This window comes from Cyprinodon tularosa, unplaced genomic scaffold (assembly GCF_016077235.1).
Source record: "Cyprinodon tularosa strain WSP-4 unplaced genomic scaffold, ASM1607723v1 ctg669, whole genome shotgun sequence".
Classification (NCBI taxonomy): Eukaryota; Metazoa; Chordata; class Actinopteri; order Cyprinodontiformes; family Cyprinodontidae; genus Cyprinodon; species Cyprinodon tularosa.
Window position 1 is genome coordinate 255880 of NW_024039417.1, and position 21651 is coordinate 277530.

Below are 21651 nucleotides of genomic sequence, written 5' to 3' on the forward strand. Positions count from 1 at the left end.
GAATCAGGATAGATGTTCTTTCAAGAGGGATTAAAATCAAGCTTTTCCTCTCATCCTCTAACAGAACCTCAGAAAGATGGAGGAGAAAACCTCGGTAGACGCAGTCCGAGACCTGAACGAGCTGCAGAATGCGGACTGGGTGAGCAGCTGACATCTTTCATCAGACCAGCATCTGCATTATGGATCTGTATCCCAAATGAAAGACATCGATGTGTTTTTTTCTCCCAGGCCCGGTTCTGGGTTCAGGTCATGAGGGACCTCCGTGAAGGAGTCAAGCTAAAAAAGGTGCAGGAGCGTCAGTACAACCCTCTGCCCATCGAGTACGAGCTGACTCCTTATGAAATGCTGATGGATGACATCAGGTCCAAACGCTACAAGCTGCGAAAAGTCATGGTTGGTCCTGGTAGTGTTCATCAGAGATTAACCCATGAGACGTCCTCTTATTGTTTCATTCCTCTGAGAGTTGGCCTGTTAAATTCACAGCATTTCTAAAGTAGCATTTTTTTGTGTTAAGTTTGTACGTTAGCAGATGTTTCTGCTTTATTTGATCAGGTTAAGGGAGACATCCCACCGAGGTTAAAGAAAAGTGCTCATGAAGTTATCCTGGAGTTCATCAGATCCAGACCTCCCCTTAATCCTGTGAGTATCAATAACTGTCATGATTTTACAAAGTTCAGACCCAAATGCAGAAAACCAAACAGAGAGACGAGGGAAAAGGTTTAATGGGTTTTATTGACGAGGTTAAACAGAGGGAGAAGTGTTGCTCTGAACACTGCTCAACCGGAACTGAAAAGTGAGGGGAAGACACAGCGGTTAGTTCAGGCTCAGTGGGGAATTTGTGTAGGGAACTTGGAGAAGAGGATTTGGTTGCCGACTCACGTTTCCAGAGAAGTTGTTGAATCCTTGAATCCTGTCTGTGTGCTGTATTCACAGTGTTTGTCTGATTCGGGGAGGGCGGAACAGGGTTTACCCCGAATGCGGTTGTTTGTTGGGGAACGGAGAAACTGACTGCCACTCAGATTTCCTGCGGTACTTGAATGGGTCGTAGTGGAGAATAATCCCTTTCTCAGTGAAAGCACAAACGATCTCTTAGGGAAAGTGGATCCAAACCTCCTGTTTGAATCACAGCTCAGTTTGAAGCTCAGTTGATCCTTCCAGGGTGAGAAGGTCCGAGAAAACCAGTTTGCAGGATGACTTCCTGCTGAGAGGAAAAGCAAAAAGCAAAGTTAAACTCAGGTTGGCAAAAAACTCAGTTCGACTCAGCAAAACTCAGCTTGGCTAGAGTACCCAAAACTGGCAAACACTGGCGTCGAGGTAGTGGCAGTCAGCAGCTTAACAACACTCTGTTAGACAAGGAAACCAACCGCAGGTGTGTGAGGAGGCGGACCAGAACCAGGCGCCTCCTGGTGGAGGAAGGGAGACAAACACAGAAACACAAACACAAAGACAGGATTCCTGACAATAACTGCTCTGGACTTCAGTATTAAACAGATTAAACTTTGTGGGGAAGAAAAGGCCAGTCTTTATCTTTAGGAAACAATAAACAGTCGTGTGGAACCACTACATCCAGCTTCTTGCCATGAGACTGAGAGGATGGGCCTATAAATGACCTCATCTATACTTACCACATTTATCGATTCAAATGTAGGTTTATGTTTTACTGCAAATAAAATCATACACTGCACCTTTACCCTCCATTATTAATAAATGATCCTTTTTGCTAAGCTTAGTTTTCTCCCCTAACCCTTCAATGATGGAGTCTACAAACCAGTGGTGGCTGGTGGAGTTTTCTCCAGGGGGGCTATCAATTCAAAATAGACGTATACCAAAACCAATCAAACTTTTACTAAGTTATCACACCAGTGTATTCACATGAATGCCAACAAAAAACAAAAACAAATATATATAAAAGCACTTTATGAAAACAAAACAAAACAGGTTTAAGTTTTGTACATTAATGTTGTCCTTCTGAACCTTTGTGAAGGCAAATCTGTGTTTGAATGCTCCAATATTGTGTCACGCACCTAACAAATATAATGTTCCAGTTTAATAATGGAGAAGCTATTAGTCAGCTTTATAATTTTTTAATATATAAAAACTTTTCTGAGAATGCATTTATTAAAGAGCAACTATGCAAACCAACAAACATCTAGAAAAAGTCCACTATATTCTATTATTTTCCATGTGCTGATGAAGGTTCTCAGTCATCCAGGTCATAGTCATTCCGTAAAAAATTAAAAAAATATCCACTGGACTTGGTTTTCAAGATTTGAACGAAGCTTTCACATTTGAATTGAGAAAGCTTCCTGGAGAGGTGGCGAAACGTCTTCAAATCTTGAAAACCAAGTCCAGTGGATATTTTTTTAATTTTTTACGTAATTATTTTCCATGTGAATCCCAGATTGTTCATTCTTCTATGCCTTTTCTAAAAGATCTTTTAAATCAGTCCTATCTGTCTTTATCCATGCTGGGTTAGATCCTGATGATTGAAAAAGAAGGCAGGGAAAGAAGAATAAAGCCTTAGCCTCCCTACATGCAGTTAGCCAAGCCTTCTTGCTAAACAAGGTCCTGGAAAAGGACGGTTCTTGCTCCATTTCTCTCTGTCTCTCCAATGAGTCTCCAACACCCACAAAACGTCTGCACTGTGGCAGAAGGTGGTGACCAAATACACTTCCTACCAGCTCGGGGCACAGCTCTCCTGTGCCCCGAGCTCTCCTATACCTTTGTATTGCAGAGGAGCTACTGCACATGTAGAACCTTTAAGATTTTTGCGACCTAGCGCGGAAATACGTCAATGATCCGACGAAAATTGGAATGACGCTTTACCAGGTATTAAAGATTAAATATGTATCTTGCAAATCAAAAAAATACATATTGATATATTTCGAAATATTTAAAATGTTGATTTAAAATTAACTTATTAAAAAAAAAAAATGTTATGCCTTAATCGGGGTCATTGAGTGGGTGGGGCGGCGCTCTAGAGCCCTTTACTGGCCAGCCGCCACTGCTACAAGCGGAAAGCATATTCTGACGATAATGTTGATATTTGTGCATCCCTCCTGGAAAGTTTGAAACTGTACAAGTTAGAGTCCCAGTACAGCTAAGCCAACTCCTCATGGCTGCCTTTTTGATCGGTGGATGGAAAGAGATTAGTGTCTAGTGACTGGTCAGCGATCATCTGTTTGGCGAGACAGACGTAGAACGGTCCTCCTCTGTCAGGGAGCCATGGAAACTTTATGTCAGTATTTTTTTTTTCCTTTTCACTCTTCATCTCCTATCCACCTTTAAACTGTCTTAGGTTTCAGCCCGTAAGCTGAAGCCTCAGGCTCAGCCTCCTCCCACCCTGCATGAGCGAATCCTGGAGGAGATCAAGTCTGAGAGGAAACTTCGGCCAGTATCCCCCGACGTCATCCGCAGAGGAAGGCTGGGTAAGGAAACCAATCGTAGCTTCTATACACTACAGATGAACATATAGTTTACTTAACATTCAAAGGTCTAAGCTTATCACATGCACTGCAGCCTTGTTTGCTTTGAGCTGTTTCAGTTTGTTATTTTCTTCATGCCACTAATATGGCAGCCTCTGATCTTTGCTGCTGTAGCCACTGCTTCCTAACCTGTCATGTTTGTGCTGCCACGGATGCCTATTAATGCTCTGTGGATGAAAATGTAGATCACTGTCTGCATTTTTTTTTATTATAAAGACAAATTCATGGTTACTGCGTCCGTTCTCATGTGTCGCCATGTATAGATGCTTTAAAATGAGCTGCATTAAGCTTTTTTTGTTTGAATGTCTGAAAGAAGCACTTTCTGCAGTTAATACTATATTCCTAATTGTAGTTTGAGGACAGATTTACTAATGTTAGGTAACCGCAGACAGGTCCTCTTTAAAAAAATATCATGCCTTTACATAAAAAATGATCTCTTTCAAATTCAATTCAATTAAATCAAATTCAGTTTATTTCTATAGCTCCAATTCACAACACATGTCATCTCAAGGCACTTTACTGTTCACCAGATCATCCAGTCAAATTGATTCAAAGTTTTCTATCTAAGGAAAACTAGTTGATTGCATCGACTCATTGATTTGAAGGCAATCCCTCACACAAAGCATGCTTGTAGCGACAGTGGAGAGGAAAAACTCCCTTTTCACAGGAAGAAACCTCCAGCGGAACCAGTTTCAGTGTGAGCAGCTATCTGCCGAGGCCGACTGGAGTTAAAGAAGACAGAAGCAGAAACAGGACTACACTGAAAAACAGGCAGATCTCCAACATCTATAAACAAAAGTGTTGATGGCAGCAGCACAGCTGATATTTCTCTTAGAAGTCACAGCCAAACAGGAACAGACCAGATGAAGCTACTGTGAGAAAAAGCAGAGAGAGCAGAACGTTACAGATTGAACTAACAATGCCCACTGTTATTTCACTACCAGCACAGGAATGACATGTGATATTGGGCAATAACTTCATACTGTATGTCAGGAAATGAGCGCAGCACTAACGTCTGCTGTTCTGTATTTGCATCACAGGTGGCAGTATCATTAGAAAATGCCGAAATCCCCCTTTCATCTATATTTTTCGTGATAATGAAAGAAGAAATATAATTTCCCCATTTTTTTTAGCCATTTCTTATGCCCTCTTAGCAGCCCCTCAGCTACTTTATCAATTAAAGTAAACAATTTTAGCAACAAAAAGTCATAAAATGATGTCTGAGTGATGCATTGGTGAAAAAAAGAAAATATTTTCCAAAAATTAAATATTCATAGACAGAAAATTTGAGTAATCAATAAAATAGATAAATCACGCATCCCTATATCAGACATATATTTGATTGTCTGGTGTAGGATTCAAGCTAGAGGAGGGATGTTTCCTTGTCTTTACCAATAACCTCATGTCTTCTCGATCAGCTGGTCCACAGTGGTCTCCCAGCAGATGTGTAAACACAGGGGGAGACGGTTACATGTAGCAAAACAGGGGCCGCAAGACATGTAACTTCTAGGTTAAGCGCCCCCTTTGGCCAAATGTTACACTGTGTTGCTTCAAAGAGAAACTAGAATCTTCAAAGAATTTAAGACTTATTACAAATTTGGGCAGATAGCACAGTAAAAAAGTTATTTTCTAAGATGAGGCTCCACCAAAATCATGATGACTTAAAGGAATAGTACACCCAAAACATGATTAGCCTTCATTTTCTACTCACCCCCATGCTGAACAACACTCTGGAGTACTTTTTTGATATCTCAAATGCATCTGGAGATCTGGGAGGCTTCTTGCTGTCTGCTGACATTCAAATAATGGAGGTCCATGGCGCCCGAGGCAGAAAGGTCCATAAAAGTCCACAAAAAACGTGTCAATATTCCTCCATACTGCTCGTCCAATGTATTCCAAGTGTCCTGAGTGGGTAGCATCCAGAATTTACTCGAAACGAAGTCATTTAGAATGTTTTTAGAGGATAAACAGTAGTGTATAGGATTTCCAAAAAGCGCGCGCCTGCGAGTTCACGAGTCTACGGAAACCGCGGCAGACCAAACCAGATGAAAGTGCGCATTCAGCGTCTGCTCTGCCGATAATGATCTTTTATGGACCTTTCTGCCTCGGGCTCTATGGACCTCCATTATTTGAATGTCAGCAGACAGCAAGAAGCCTCCCAGATCTCCAGATGCATTTGAGATATCAAAAAAGTACTCCAGAGTGTTGTTCAGCATGGGGGTGAGTAGAAAATGAAGGCTAATCATGTTTTGGGTGTACTATTCCTTTAATGCCTTTAGGTGCTTAACTTAGAGTCCCACCTGGTTGTCACATGCGGACACAGCTATCAGGAATCTGTTGAACAACAAAAGAGAAAACACCTGTCTGAAGTGAAAGCTGTTTATATTACTATGGATACCTGCCAGCCTTCTTTGCCAATTACATGCAAACTGTTTATTCTTGTATGTTTAGTCCTGCTTTATTTGATCACCTGTAACCGCCCCATGCCGTGACTGTTTCTCCTTGCAGTAACTCGGCCACTTAGCATGTCTTTCAGTTTTGATGCGTCAGGTAAAGTTTCCCTTGCTGCTTACCTGGCTTTTTATCCTCTTCTTTTTTCCGCCATGTTGTGGCTGTTCATCTGCTTTACAAACACAGACACACACACCTGCTCGGTACTGACTGCGTAAACATTTCATGTCATGCTTCTGTGTGGTGGTGAGCTGTTCCCTGTGGAGGTGAAACATGGAGACTGATGGACACTGATCAGCAGGAGGATCCCGTAATCCTAATTTCTAAGGTTTATAAGCTGTGTATGCCATTTCCTCCTCAAAATATTTAGTTTTAATAACATTTAACCTCCCTAAATTTTAATTTTAGCAGCAGCAGCACTGACATTGTTGTATGGTGTGAAATTTTTACAATTGTTTTTGCAAAGAACATGTTTTGTAAATGAAACAAAAAACAAATGCAATCCAGATATTAAACTTCGAAAAAGTTCTAAATCAAGAAGGTTTGTACGGAAGAGGATAACTGAAAAAAAAGTTAACTGATTTTTAAATTTTATTCCAGTTTAGTATGGGAAAAAAGTCAGAATTCTGACTTTTTTTATTGTCAGAATTCAGTCAGAATTCTGACTTTAATCTCAGAATCTCAGTATTCCCATAGTAACTTGAAATAAAATTTTAAAATCAGTAAACTTTTCTTTTTTTTTTCCAGTGGCCCTAATCCTCTTCCATAGGTTTGACATTAGCTTTTAGATTTTTTTATGATATTTTTTTTCAAATTGTATTTCTCCAAACTTTTTTATAAATTTTATATATTCTTTTCTACATATTTTATGTTATATAAATATTATTTTCTTCAAATTTCTGTTTTTCAGGTTGAGAATTGCATTCTTTTCAGATGTTTTTTTAAAGATCCATTCTATTAATTTCTAGACCAATGCCAGCACTCACTCTTGACCAATAAAATGTCGTTGCTGATGTCCGTACTGACCAATAAGAATGTATCTTTCCTCCTCACTCCAGATGAAAGCCCGCCCCCAACAGTGAAAAGAAAACACAAGTCTAAAAAGAATGTAATTTATAAAACTCATCCTGAAAACAAGAAATTAAGGGATAAAAAGAGAAAAAAAATATATATATAATTATATTAACAGCTGAGAAAAAACAGCAAAGCTTTTTTAAAACTTTTTTTTTCTATTAAGAAGTTTTTCCAAGTCTTATTTGGAAGAGATTGTGATTTTTTTTATATTCATTTTTTGCAACAATAATAGAACAAAATTAACTCCACATATTTTAAGGGTTAGATTTATGAAAAATAAATTTCTTGCAACACATATTTGCAGATTAGCCGTATATACATACTTTATGCAGCTGCTTGTTACACAGACTAAACAAAGATCTTGCACCAGATTGCCTTTAGTTTTAGTAACTTAAATCTCCCTGAATTTGACTTTTAACAGCAGCAGCAGTGATATTGTTTGTATGGTGTGAAATTTTTACAATTTGTTGCAAAGAACATGTTTTGTAAATGAAACAAAAAAACAAATGCAATCCAGAAATTAAACTTTAAAAAAGTTCTAAATCAAAAAGGTTTTATAGCAACTTTGCTGGTTTCAGATATTTTTTTCAAATTGTAGTTTTCCAAACTTTAAAAAAATACTTTATATATTCTTTTCTGCAAATTTTATATTTTATAAATTTTCTTTTCTTTAAATTTTTGTTTTTCAGGTTGAGTGTGAAGGTTTGCATTCTTTTCAAATGTTTTTTTTTTTTTTTACAGATCCATTCTATTCATTCTTAGACTAATTCCAGCACTCACTCTTGACCAATAAAATGTCGTTGCTGATGTCCGTACGGACCAATAAGAATGTATCTTTGCTCCTCACTCCAGATGAAAGCCCGCCCCCAAAAGTGAAAAGAAAACACAAGTCTGAAAAGAATGTAATTTATAAAACAAGAAATTAAAAACATGTATAAAAAATAATAATATTAACAACATCTGAGAAAAAAACAGCAAAGCTATTTCAGTTATTTTTTAAATCACAAAGTTTTTCCAAGTTTCATTTCTGGATTGTGTTTTTTTTTAAATATTTCTATTTACAAAACATGTTTATTTCTTGCAACAATAATAAAACAAAAATTCACTCCATATATTAGAAGGGTTAGATTTATAAATTTAAATTAAAATAAATTTCATGCAACACATAGTAGCAGATTAGCCATATATACTTTATGCAGCTGCTTGTGACACAGTTAGACTAAACAAAAATCTTATACCCAGATTCCCTTTTTTTTCTTGATGCCTGGGCTTCATTTTCACAACACAACCAATTTCATTTTTAGCCAATTAACTAAACAGGCTTATGTATGATTTAAAGGCTTTTATATTTACTTTAAAGGTATAGCGGAGGATTTTCGCCCTCTACAATTTCCAAAAACAAATGCACATGCACAAGGCTGTGAGAGGGAACGATTAAACATGTTTAAAAGTTGCTGTTTGCATTGCTCATAGAAGCTTACTTTCCAAAAGAAGTTTTGCATTTTTACACCATGTCAGACTCACCACCGGTAAGTGAAAATGGGGATGAGCACGTAGGACGGTCTTACGTAAACATATCAACATTAACGATTACGATGACCACTTATTTAGGTGATCCACCCTGAAAAAGAACATCCTACGCTGTACCTTTAGAATAAATAATCTTGATGTGAAACTTTATTCTTTAAAATCACTAGATCCTGTTTGGGTACAAGAATCTCTATTCTAATCCCTGCTTTACCAGGCAGAAAAAAAAAAAAATAATAATAGTTGTTCCATCGAACATGTTTGAAAAGGTTTATGGAGCTGTCTTTTGTTTTCTATTCCTAAGACCAGGGAATCCCCTGCTTCTGATTAAAAATGGTGTTGTCCCAAAGGAGGAGATTAAACTGGGCTGTCTGTCTGGTTGGAACGGATCGGATTGCCTTACAGGCAGTCTGGGACATTTAGAGGACTTTAGCGCTCTGGAGGTTTTAAAAGAAAATTACAGCTCAGATTCTGAATTACTCACAAGTAAAAGTGTAGTTAAGTTGCTTAGTTCCTACTGTATGTATGAATAGTGTCTCTGTTTTATTGTAAAGCATCAATTGTGGCCAATGTGTTTAAGAAGAAAATGCAAGTTTATTAATACTGTAATAAATGATACTTCTCTCTTTCTGGGACTGCAACTGTACTAAATTGTAATGGACCAGAAGGGTTTCTCTCAAAGGTCTTTTTCACTCTAGTTTGTCTTCGCTTCTCATTCCAAGTAAAGCTTGCTGCTACAAGGGAAAAGAACATGATCTGTAAAGAACACTTTGAAAAGAAAGCAATTTTTAAATCTCAATCTGAAAAGCAGAAATCAAAGAAAAAAAAATACAATTTGAAAATATAAAATTGGTAAATTAAACTAACTAAAAAAAAGCTAGAAAATACAAAATGGAAAAAAAAAATTACAAAGTTACTGTCAATACTTTTTTGATAAAATTTTTTTTTAATGTCCATAAAATAAACATGTTCTTTGCCTGCAACAATATTGGTAAATTCACTCCATAGATTAGCAGTTTTATCTAAACTGTTAAGTTTATCTAAAGTTTATCTAAACTTAACGATAGAAACTATCGATATTTCTGTCGTGGCAGAATGATGCTGTGGTCCAGTCTAGGTTTCCTCCTTCTGGATTCAGTGTCCCTCATCATTCCATAGTCTTAATTCCCCCGCCTTCTATTCTGGTTGACCTGTGTGTGTTTTTGTTTGTTCAGTCCAACATTTGTTATGTCTTTGCAGCATTAACAGACTGAGTCCATTGTGTTTTATAAGGAAATAAACCTTGTACCAACTTCAGAGAGAAAGACATTATTAAAGCTGAGGATATATTAGACAGTTGTCCCCACCTGTGGTCAGAGCAAAACTACAAATCAAAGATCAAAAATTCACCTATCAGCTGTTTAAAGGCTCATCTAGACAATGCTTTATGCTAAAACTGCCAAAAACAGTCCAGATATGAATATTTCAATCAAATATCGGTTAAAACAAAGAAATGTGATCAGCTTTTGATCTACTGTTTATGATTTCAGCTAGAGCTAACACCATTAGCAGAAGCTAACATGAAATCCTATTAGAAGATAATAAACAATTGAAAGTTTAAAATGACAGTGAAGCATGTGTTATAGGTCCCAAGTAGGGAACTGTAGTAACAAATTAAAAATATTCTGACAGACAGGTGAAATAAAAGGAGACTCAGGCACAGCAGCTTTCTATGTTTTCTCCCAAATTGCATCTCGTTTATTTATTCTGAATAAATCACAAAATGTCAATGCATTAATTGTTTTGTTCAAGTCCCAGTGTGGTGTACCGTACAATATATAAAGCAATAATATATAAATAGATAATAGGAGATAGCAATCTTATCCCCAATGCGTACATAAAAAATTCATACAAAACATTGCCATATTACCATTTACCAAAATAACAGAAATATCACATATCAAATAATTTATATTCCAACATATTAATTATCCAAGGCCACTGTGGCTTAATAGGGTACTTTAACAAGGCTATGTTGTAATTAAAGATGTAGCTGTATATACAGGTCCTTCTCAAAAATAAAGTTCATTATTTTCCATAATGTAATGATAAAACTTGAACATTCATATATTTTAGATGCACAGTAACTGAAATATTTCAGGTCTTTTATTGTCTTAATATGGATGATTTTGGCATATAGCTCATGAAAACCCAAAATTCCTATGGGCTTTATAGGCTGCCCTGCAAGGCTTTAAACCTGGGTTAGAATGGAGAAAAAAACTATTCTAAAGCACATATCAAGCTGCTGATTTTGAGCCTGGATCCATGTTTATTTTTGATTCTGTTCATGGTGGAGAATCCTGCTTCACAGCAGCAGGTTGAGCCAAACATCCTCAAAATGTGCAGGATCATCTTTGAGCACCATTTTACTTTTCTGTCACCAGTTCACCACAGTTCTTCCAGCAGTCCACACTTTCTTTCACTTTTTCCTCATCTTCCCTATTTAGACAGGTTTTTGTCGCAGTGTGAGCATAAAACAACAAAAAAATCATTCACTAGGTTTGTTACACACATTATGTTTAAAAACAAACATTTCATGTCCATTAGATGAGGATCTTATTAAAGTATGATCGGCACAATTAAATATGTATAGGGAGAGGATTCTACAACCCAGTTGAAAGGATATGAGATATATTTGTTTTTAGTTTGTTTAATATGAGCGACATACGGACCATTTTAATTTTATTTATTTTTACAGCACATGAAGAACTACTGAAACTATTTCCAGATTACACATAAATAGATTTAATAAATTCTGCGGGGGGTAAGGATTAACTTGGTAATAACAACCTACTGAGCCCACTGGCACAATCTGAAGCCATTCTATGGGACTGATAACCAGTAATAACGATCATGCGTATTACTAAGGGTATGCTGGCCTGACGGGGTAAGCTGAGCTGACAGAACACCGGCGCTCCGGAGGGCTTTACCATATTAACAGGAGAAGTGCCGCAAGTGAAGTTAGACACTGTCGTCAGACAACGTGCTGTAATTTAGAAATTTTTTAAATCAGGTTGGGTCCAGAATAGCCAGCAGGTGGGTCCAGATCCGAACCCATCATTAGCGCTCTCGCTATAGGATTTGCGCAGGCGGTCTGGAACAGGGCGGTTGCTGAGGATGTGGGTGTTCGGTGTAGTGCTGCGTTCTGCTCCTCATCCGTACACTCACAGCTGCCAACCAGCTAGCTAACAGCTGTTTCTGTATACAACATGCTTAAGCGCTCTTTCTACCGTAATAACAGTCTGCATGCAACATTTCCCCCTCATTCATAAAACTGTAAAATCTGGGACTATTCCGGGAAAAGCTTTAGCCGGGGACAGGCGGTCCACAAGGGGAACAGTCCCCAGAAATCAGGGACATGTGGTCACCTTACTAATCATGGACGCCTTTAAAAAAGGAGCTAAAGCTACAGAAGCTGCCTGCAGATGGCGCCAGCTTACAGTGCAAAAATTCCTTCAAGCTCAAAAAGGACTAAATAAACAGTATCAGGACAAACGATTGGGATTTATTGCCTCATTTTAAGATGTAAATATGTTTTTTTTTCTTTATGAACATAGTAAATGGCTAGGCCTCTTTAAAACTGTAACAGATGTTAAGGATACTTAAGGTAGTGTTAGGATGTAGGCTGAAAATATGTGGAATGAAATAATCTGCTTTCTGCTGTCCTAATAATAGAGGTATCTACCTTTTTAGGTTTTGGCAAAACTCGCAGTATGCCTCAGGATTTGTTCCGTACAGGAACAGGTAACGTATTAGCAAAGCTGTGATTCCACACACTCTTGTTTGGGTTTTGCCTTTTTAGCCCTGTCTGTCTACCCCCCGGCTGCAAACTAAAACAAAACTTGACTGTTGGTCCCTAAAAGAACTATACAGACTGTAAAATGATCTCTAAGGCCTTATGTTCTGCCTATCTTTTGCTCTCACACTCCTTGTCCCACTCTGAACTCTCTGAAGGTTTCGTCTTTCGCTTTGAATATTCTGCTCTGATCCCAGTCCCTGTTGAATTCGGGCAACTCAGCAGCATGCATCATTTTCTGTCTTTACACTTTTGCCAATAAGGATTTTGGGACTCAGTTCCTAGTAAAACATATATCGAGGCTAAGCTTTAGAGTTAGATAGAAGGATCTCATAGGGAGAGTAAATATTTGATGTAAAAAAATTGTCTTCTTTATGTAATGCATACCTTTGCCCCACCCACCCCCTTAAATTTCAGCTACATCCTCCAAAAAGCCTTCCACCCACTAATGGATCTCAGGCTCGGCCCTCTGCTGCAGGTTTCATTGCATCCTTTCCTTATGATTGGTTGTGATACGATCTTGTAGCTATTCTCCAAATTGAAAAAAAAAAATTGAGAAAACCAATTTAGAGGTCCAAAGCTAAAATCCAACGATGCAACAGAGCACAAGAGGTGGCGAGCTGAGATTAATCTTTGCTCTTCCTTCCTTTTTTTGATACCTGCCTCCTGTGTGGTTCTGTGCAGATGAGTTTAGTCCTTATATGGGCAGGAGGACGTCCAGTTCTCTGTCCCTGACCAATGGATCACAGTCTCCCAGAGTAGAACCATCAGGTTCTCAGTCTGTCCCTCAGAGGAAGAAACTCCTGAAGGCTCCCAGTCTGGCTGAGCTGGACAGCTCCGACTCTGATGTAAGGCAGCATTTTCTTCTTTTATATCAACATGTAAAAAAGCTTCACCTTTCATGTGAATAATAAAGGATGATTGATAATATTTTTTTCATTCAGGACGAGCTGGTTGGACCCATATCAGCAAGCAGTAGTGTTGCAACATCCCTGATGGATGATACGTCCCCAGAGTCCGTGCTGGGAAAGAAAAGTGAGTCAGGAAACATATTCTTCATCTTTATTTGCATCAAGTCAACATGATGGTGATTAATGAGATTTAATCTACTAAACTTCTCTGCAAGTGAGCAATATATCAGATCACAGTTGTCATTGCCTTATAACTGTGTGTGATACCATTAATTCAAAGGCTTTATGTCAACAATGGGTGGTGAGGTTGCTTGAGGACCCAAATGCAGAGATGAGTTCTGATTGATTTATTGGGATAACTGAGGCAGACATCCAAAATGCAAAAAATACAAAATATAAAGGACCAGAAACCTCCAGGGTAAAACTTACGTGGGCAGCCAGAGATGAGGAAATGACAATCAACAACAAGGAACCAGCACTGAGTGACTGCAGATGTGGAGTATTTAAGGGAAACAGAACAAAGGATGGACTAATGAGCTAAATGAGGAGCAGGTGTGAGTGGAACTGACAAGAAGAAATCCAAGGGGAAAGGAAACAAGCACAATGGGTCAACAGAGAGTAACTAAAGACTGCTTGAATATACAGTGAACCCTCGCTATAACTCGGTTCACTTTTCACGGTCTCGCTGCTTCACGGGTTTGCATCATGCATTGTTAAACTTTATTGTCGAACATAATCGATGGTGGCATGTCGGTTTATAAGGATCTTTTGGCCCAGAAGAGAAAAGAGCGACAACAACTACCGATAACTATGTTCTTCTGTCCAAAAAACACACCTGCACTGCAGGCTTTAGAAGAAAAAAATGCCACAGAGCAGAGTCAGGATGCAGCGGCTCCGTCAGAACAGCAGTGAAATACTGTACTGTACACGTCAGTCACTATTTGTCCTACTGTACTTTGTATTTTTTTTCATAGTCATTTTTCATTTTCTCCCGTTCCAATCAGTCACGACGGGGCTATGCTGATCCCCGCAATATTAACCCTTCAGTTCGTATTGATGAATAAAGTTTTTATTTATAACTATATTATTTTACAGTACAGTACAGTAGTTATTTGTAAAAAAAAAAAACAACAACAAATGTTTATATAGTACTTTTTTTTGTTAAAAAAATGCTTGGGCCTGTAAAAAGTTATTGTTCCTTGATTCCAATGTTCTAAGGAGTATTTCACTGTACAATAACTGTAAAAAAATAAAGGTTTCTACATCACGGATTTGGCCTATCGTGGGTTCTTTTTGGAACGTAACCCCCCGCGATAAACGAGGGTTCACTGTAATGGAAAATAAACCAAAGAACAAAACAGAACAACTGATAACAAAAAACTCAGAGTTACAAATGGGGAGAACCATAACACTTTATTGGAGGCAATATTTAGAAATGCTATTTCTGCTTTAAAAAAAAGTTAAAAACAATTCACTGGACTTTGTTTCCAAGTTTGAAGACGTTTCACTTCCCATCCAGGAAACTTTTTCAATTTAAAATGTCAGAAATAGTGTTGAGTTTGAGGCTTTATAGAGTGGACCGAAACAAACTCTTGGGTTCTTGGCAGTCATTTGGTTCTTTGTTAGCCTGCAATACCTGATATCTGTCTTTGTCTCTGAAAGGGGTGTCATTAGAGGGTATTGTTGGCTTGGCTGAACAGGGAGGTCCTCTAAATTAACATCTCTGTTGGATGATGTCTCCCACATCCATGCATGAAGCTGTTGCTGAACTAGAAATCTCCTTCAGGGACAGACTGCTGCACCCTGAATGCACCATGGAGCGTTATCACAGATCTTTCCTCCCAGCAGCTGGAACACTTTATAACCACCACTGTTCCCAAAAACCTCAATAACTTGTTACATTTATGTTGATTTTGCACAGTTTCTATCTTAGTCAGTTAACTAACATGCTGCTGTCATTTTGCACATCTCTGATGTTGCTGCTATTTTCAAATATCCATTACTGTAAAAATGTCCACAGCTTTATATTGGTTATTGATTCTCCAGGTGCACAGTATTTATATTAGTAAAACACACAGTACAGTATTTTAGTTGTTTATTTTTAACTCTTCACTATTATGTTATTCTTATAAATTTTTTCTAAGGTCAATATTTGTGTGACCATTTTTTCTATATTCTTTTTGCTGCTGTAACACCAGAATTTCCCGATTATGGGACAATAAAAGGATTTTCTATTCTACTCTATGCTATTCTTTTCTATTCTATTGCTTTGACCAGTCTATTATTTTGACTTTGCAAGTTACTTCCACAATTATTCATAAATTACAGTTGGCTATAAGCTCCAACCTTGATGAACTTAATGTACTAAAAAATACACTCTTGCCCAGTTGTTTTTCTTTTTTTTGTGTGTAATTTATTCTTGTGTCTTTGTCCCAATGATAAAAAAAAAAAGCACTTACCCAACCCAGCAGATTTCGCGCACCAGGAGGGACAACAGTCAGTGTGTAGCACCAAACAGAAACCGGGAATAAAGAGAAGACCATGAGACTTATTTTGACTTTTAACAAAACTGTATTTACCAATACAAACAATATAAACAATTATTGACGTAAAACAAGTTTCAGTTAAAAAAACACTATTAAAGCTACAGTGTGTAATAATTACAGGGATATACAGTCAGAAATGTAATATATTATACATAACTATGTTATTTATCATCATCTACGAGCTCAGCCTCTTAACCTTAATATTTGCGTTGCCTTAGAATTCGTTATTTATAATTACATAGGAGCGGGTCTCGCAGCCATGGAGGCAGACATCTTTGCGCTACGGCAGCGCAGAGCCAACAAACTAGCGATTGCGAGATCGCCCATTCCGCTCAAAAGTAACTACGGCAAGTTGAGAGAGATGAACTGAGACGGTACTGAACACACAGACTAATGAAATACTATCTGTAAAATTATCTATGTAAACAAACCTCATCACTTGAGAAGTTAGGTGATGCGGACGTCGTGGAAGACATTTTGTCCCGTAACGCTCGCCGTACTGTTGGGGGGAGAAGCGGTGGGGGGGAGATGTTCATGTTGCTGCGGTCTGCAGTCTGGATGTTAGATGTCGCTGAAAATTACACACTGTAGCTTTAATGTAAAAACGAGTGTCAGCTAAAAACCATTAAATGAGGAGCTTGTTATATTGTAATTCTCCTTCATTTGACACAGTACATAACATTTTGTTAAAACTCCAACTAAATAAAATCCTTCATGTTCGGTGTGGTTCTGTGGAAGTGAAACTCCAGCCCTATTCTGGCTTTAATGTTGCACCTTATGGAGTTAGGAAGCTGAGACAGAGGCATTTCATGCAAAAAAAAAAGGTTCAAATTTATTTAACGTCCTCAGACAGAGAGGTATAGCGCTGACTGAGGCAACCTCAGTACATACATTTATATAGCAATTCCCAATACACACACACACACTCTCCATTGGAGCTATCCCACCCCTACATAAAGAACTTTCTCACACATGAGCATTTGGTTGTTCCCAAGAAAAAAGCACTTCAATTCATCAAGGACAGATTTTAGCCAGATAAACACTCAGAACAGGTCTCCTGTTCACAGCTGAAGGAGGCTGTGTGAACTCATTCTTATCTCTCATGACCCTCCCTTCACCCTTGTCTAGAGTAGGAAGGAAACTGTTTTCTGTCATCCCCAATCTTAACTCTCTATATAACTCCAGCATACAGACTGGTACCAGACTTCTAAACAATCACCCCTATTTAGCCAGAGAAACGGCACACTCAAAATATTTTATCTCACAAATAGGCCAAGGAAAAATATGCTTCCACAACCTCCACAGAGCCACAGCATCAAGGTGAGGTCCCTCCTGCAGTATCTGCAGGAAAGGTAAATTGCCATCTTTGCTTCACTGATTGAACATTTACGTAGAAGACAGGCCTTTGGCTTGTTTCTTCTGTTTTGGCAAACTCCTCCTATAAATTGAGTGTTTGTAAAAATTGTCCCAAAAAGACTAAAAACTCTTTAAGAGGTTAAAAATTGTCTTGTTGACTCCATAAAAATGAGGCAACAAGAGGGAGGAGTCTCGTTAGAAACACCCCAATTAATAACTGCTAAAAGCGAGTTTGTGGCGATGGCACAGTGTAAAATCCTCCATTGCAGATCACCAGTTTGTTTTTTAATTGGAGGCTTGTATAAAGTCCTCCACTGGGGTGCTTTTTTCTAAAGTTCATGAGAAGCAGAACAATCCTCGTATTTTGCCCCCAATCCTAAACTAGATAATTCTCTATATTTTTTTAAAACTGGATAATTCTCAATATCTCACAAACATAATCTGCTTACAGTATATTGTTTACTGTATTGTATTTGCATCTAAAATAAATATTTCCTAAATAAAATGAATTGTTAAAACTAGTGATGGATCCTTTTAAGTACTGCATTTGGAAAAGGTCTGCTGATAATAGTATTAACTGCTCATCACTTCGTTTGTCATCCCTGAACACCAGCCCCTCCCATGTTCCTGCCCATCTCCTCCACACCGCAGCCTGAGAGGCGTCAGACCCCCCAGAGGAGACACTCCATCGAGAAGGAAACGCCCACCACTGTCCGGCAGTTCCAGCCTCCGTCCAAACAGAACTCCAAGTCTCTGGTGAGCGAGGAAACCCACATCCTTTCACTCCTAAGCTGAGAAATGCTGTGAGGAAGTTGGTTTTTCTACAAGTTTGTTGGATTTGAAGTGGCCTCTTCATTCTGGTTCTATCATACAGTATATCTTTGCTTAATCTTTCTATTAAATACAATCAGTTATTCAACCCAAATGTTTAACAGCTTCTCTCCCTCAACCTTCTTCATATTCAGGTTGAGATGAAAGCCTTGTTTCCTTTCTGGATCCCTTCCCTCTTCCTCTTCTCCTCTCGCTTCGCTCTCCTCTCTCTGCAGAGCTTCCACCCCACTGAGGCGTTTGTGTTGGGGTTGGCCAAGGCACTTTTTGTTTTATTCAGAAGCGTTTGCATCGGACGAGGAGAATGGGTTAAGGTTTGCCAGCCTCCTTTCTGTCAGTCCTGGTAGTTTAACTAAAGCTGGCCATCCCGCCCTAATCCTTTTTTAGAGACCCGTCTTCTACAGTAGAATGAAGCTTCTTACGTAGCACAAATCTACTAACCAGAATCATTGGCTTCTTGGCTTTTTTTGAACATTGATTGTGGATTAAAGTGAAGCTGCTTTCTTGTTGGTTTGCAGAACATTCTGACTCTGGGTCTAAACTTCACGAAACAAAATCCAGTAACATTTCATATGTATGAGGCTTTACGTTCACCCCTTCTTTATGGAATGTTTGTTTGTGTTTCATGAACTCAGAAAGTTTAGAAGGGTCAAGATGTGGTGAATTATGGAAGAAATTTTGCTCCATTATTGTTGCAACCAAAGAATTTTTTATTTTTTTTGTATTGAAATTTTGAAAAAGTAAAAATAAATATAATCCAGAGTTGAAGCTTTGAAATAAAATTGAATAAAAGGTTTAGAAGGGGTCACGGATTAGCACGGATTAGCAGGTGGGTCCGGCTCCTGCTTTCTAATCCGGACCCAACCTGATTTGAAACATTTATAAATTACCGCATGTTGTCCGACAACAGTATCTAACTTCACTTGCGCAGCTTCTCCTGTTAATATGGTAAAGCCGTGCAATATACTAGAACAGCTGTCTTCTGTTCACGGCATGAAGGAGGATGAGGAAACTTTAAACACTTATCTTTTATCACTCCTTGCCTTCCTTTCACCCTAATTAGGCCGAGGAAAAACATGCTTCCACAAAGGCAAAGGCACCACCACTTCTCTTCCTAAATGTTGGTTTGGTAAGGGCCAGCAAAAGCACTGTAAAGTATGCAACTCCACCCTAAAAAGAAAATGCTTCTTCGGTGATACTGATGTGATAGCCCTTTGTGTGAAACAGTCCCCCACTAGGAGCATAATGTCAACTGCTGTGATTCCTTGTCCAACCACTGACATCCCTACAAAATGTGGAACACATTTGTACCGTCTGTCCTCAGTCATTTGCGGGCAATTGCTAACTTCTGATGAAAACCACTTTCACCTACCTGATTTGTGGACAACTGATATTTAAGTCTGACGATGAACAAGTAACAATCCCAAATAGAGACTGTGTAGAAGATTTTTTCCGCAACAGGTTTTGACGTAACAGGTTTTGACGTAAAACAAGTTTCAGTTAAAAAAACACTATTAAAGCTACAGTGTGTAATAATTACAGGGATATACAGTCAGAAATGTAATATATTATACATAACTATGTTATTTATCATCATCTACGAGCTCAGCCTCTTAACCTTAATATTTGCGTTGCCTTAGAATTCGTTATTTATAATTACATAGGAGCGGGTCTCGCAGCCATGGAGGCAGACATCTTTGCGCGACGGCAGCGCAGAGCCAAAAAAACTAGCGATTGCGAGATCTCCCATTCCGCTCAAAAGTAACTACGGCAAGTTGAGAGAGATGAACTGAGACGGTACTGAACAAACAGACTAATGAAATACTATCTGTAAAATTATCTATGTAAACAAACCTCATCACTTGAGAAGTTAGGTGATGCGGACGTCGTGGAAGACATTTTGTCCCGTAACGCTCGCCGTACTGTTGGGGGGAGAAGCGGTGGGGGGGAGATGTTCATGTTGCTGCGGTCTGCAGTCTGGATGTTAGATGTCGCTGAAAATTACACACTGTAGCTTTAATGTAAAAACGAGTGTCAGCTAAAAACCATTAAATGAGGAGCTTGTTATATTGTAATTCTCCTTCATTTGACACAGTACATAACATTTTGTTAAAACTCCAACTAAATAAAATCCTTCAGTTAACTTTCACCTACCTGATTTGTGGACAACTGATATTTAAGTCTGACGATGAACAAGTAACAATCCCAAATAGAGACTGTGTAGAAGATTTTTTCCGCAACAGGTTTTGCTCTACATCTACGAGAAGTACACTGGAGATGAGGAGTACAGTGTTTGGGTCGCAGTGTCCCCTGACCAAGAGAACCTAAAGGCCTATGAGATTTTAAAAATCATTCAAGCTTTCAATCACTTAATCTTTCAATCAGGAAGCTTTTTCAATTCAAAATGTCCCGAAACATCTTAAAACTTGGAAACAAAGTCCAGTGGATTGTTCTTTAACTCTATTGAATGAATTGATTGGAGCTTGCTCTCTTTCCCTGGATTGTACATAACAATCAATTTTTTTTTTTTGTTTAAACCTTCGGAGTTTAACCCATTTATATTTAATTATTAATCTTTTATATGCAGCTCTGCAGAAGTGATAACAGCTTGCCTCTAGTGTCTATCTCCCCGTAAAACTCCACAATCAGCTTTTCAGATTGGTTGACAAGCTGCAAAAGTTACATTTTCTGGACTCCAGGATCGAATGCTCAGATGCTCCATAACCAGAATGCTCAGATGCACCTCTCCCAATACTCAGACACGACGCTCAGACACGTTGGAACTCTCGATGCCATCCCACATAGACTTTGCATGTAAATCACATGCTTTGACGCCCAAAACCCCAAAAGGGTTGTTGTTGTGTTTATGAGGTAATGCTTATTGTGTGTTCCAACTGGGTGCATTGTCACCATCGAAACTTCTGATTTACGTGAAAAGTCTATGGGTGACGCTGTCAAGAGGCCCAGCGGCGTTTCCAAACGTTGAGAGCAGCACATCCGAGCGTTCTGGCGTCCAAGCATTGACACTGGAGTTTAGAAAATTTAACTTTTGCCACTGGATGGCGGAGCGTCAACCAATCTGAAAAGCTGATCCAGGAATTTTTTGGGGAGAAACTAACACTACCTGCTGTCATTTCTGCAGAGCTTCTGCATGTGAAAAATAAACAAATATCAAGGGGTTAAACTTGAAAGGTAAAAAAAAAAAAAAGCCTGATGTTATGATCAAGAACAGAAATCGAGCTCTGATCCTTATTGCTGCACTAAAATATGTTATTATTAACTACAGTATGGCCAAACAGTGTATATACCCAAATTAACTAAAAATGCTAAAAACCTGCTGACAAAAATATTTGATTGTATATTCTGGTACTTGCAGTATGGAGGACTAATCCTGTCATAATTAAAAATATATACAGAAATAAATAAACGCTGCAAAAAAATGTATTGCCCCCCAATTCTTTCAATTTTTAAGATATTTTTAAAGACAAAAGTTGGACCTAAATGGTCCAACTTCCCGTCATTCTCTCTCCTCTTTCATCAATCTTACATTATTCTAAAACAGAAACATAATATAATAACAGTCCCTTCGAAAAACATTAGAATGTATGACTGAAAACAAAAAGTTTAGGTAAGATTTT

The 21651-nt window shown here is 38.3% G+C and overlaps 1 protein-coding gene across 2 annotated transcripts in view; it reads left to right on the forward strand.

The window, feature by feature from the left end:
- spire1b (spire-type actin nucleation factor 1b) overlaps positions 1–21651 on the forward strand; it is a 105708-nt gene that overhangs the window by 66765 nt on the left and 17292 nt on the right. The window contains exons 5-12 of one of the 2 annotated variants that reach the window (XM_038267318.1): positions 65–139; positions 229–393; positions 553–639; positions 3299–3428; positions 12270–12320; positions 13057–13220; positions 13317–13407; positions 17799–17941. In XM_038267318.1, coding sequence (XP_038123246.1) covers positions 65–139; positions 229–393; positions 553–639; positions 3299–3428; positions 12270–12320; positions 13057–13220; positions 13317–13407; positions 17799–17941 — 906 coding nt within the window. The remainder of the gene's footprint in view (positions 1–64; positions 140–228; positions 394–552; positions 640–3298; positions 3429–12269; positions 12321–13056; positions 13221–13316; positions 13408–17798; positions 17942–21651) is intronic. The other variant, XM_038267319.1, reaches the window with a different exon arrangement.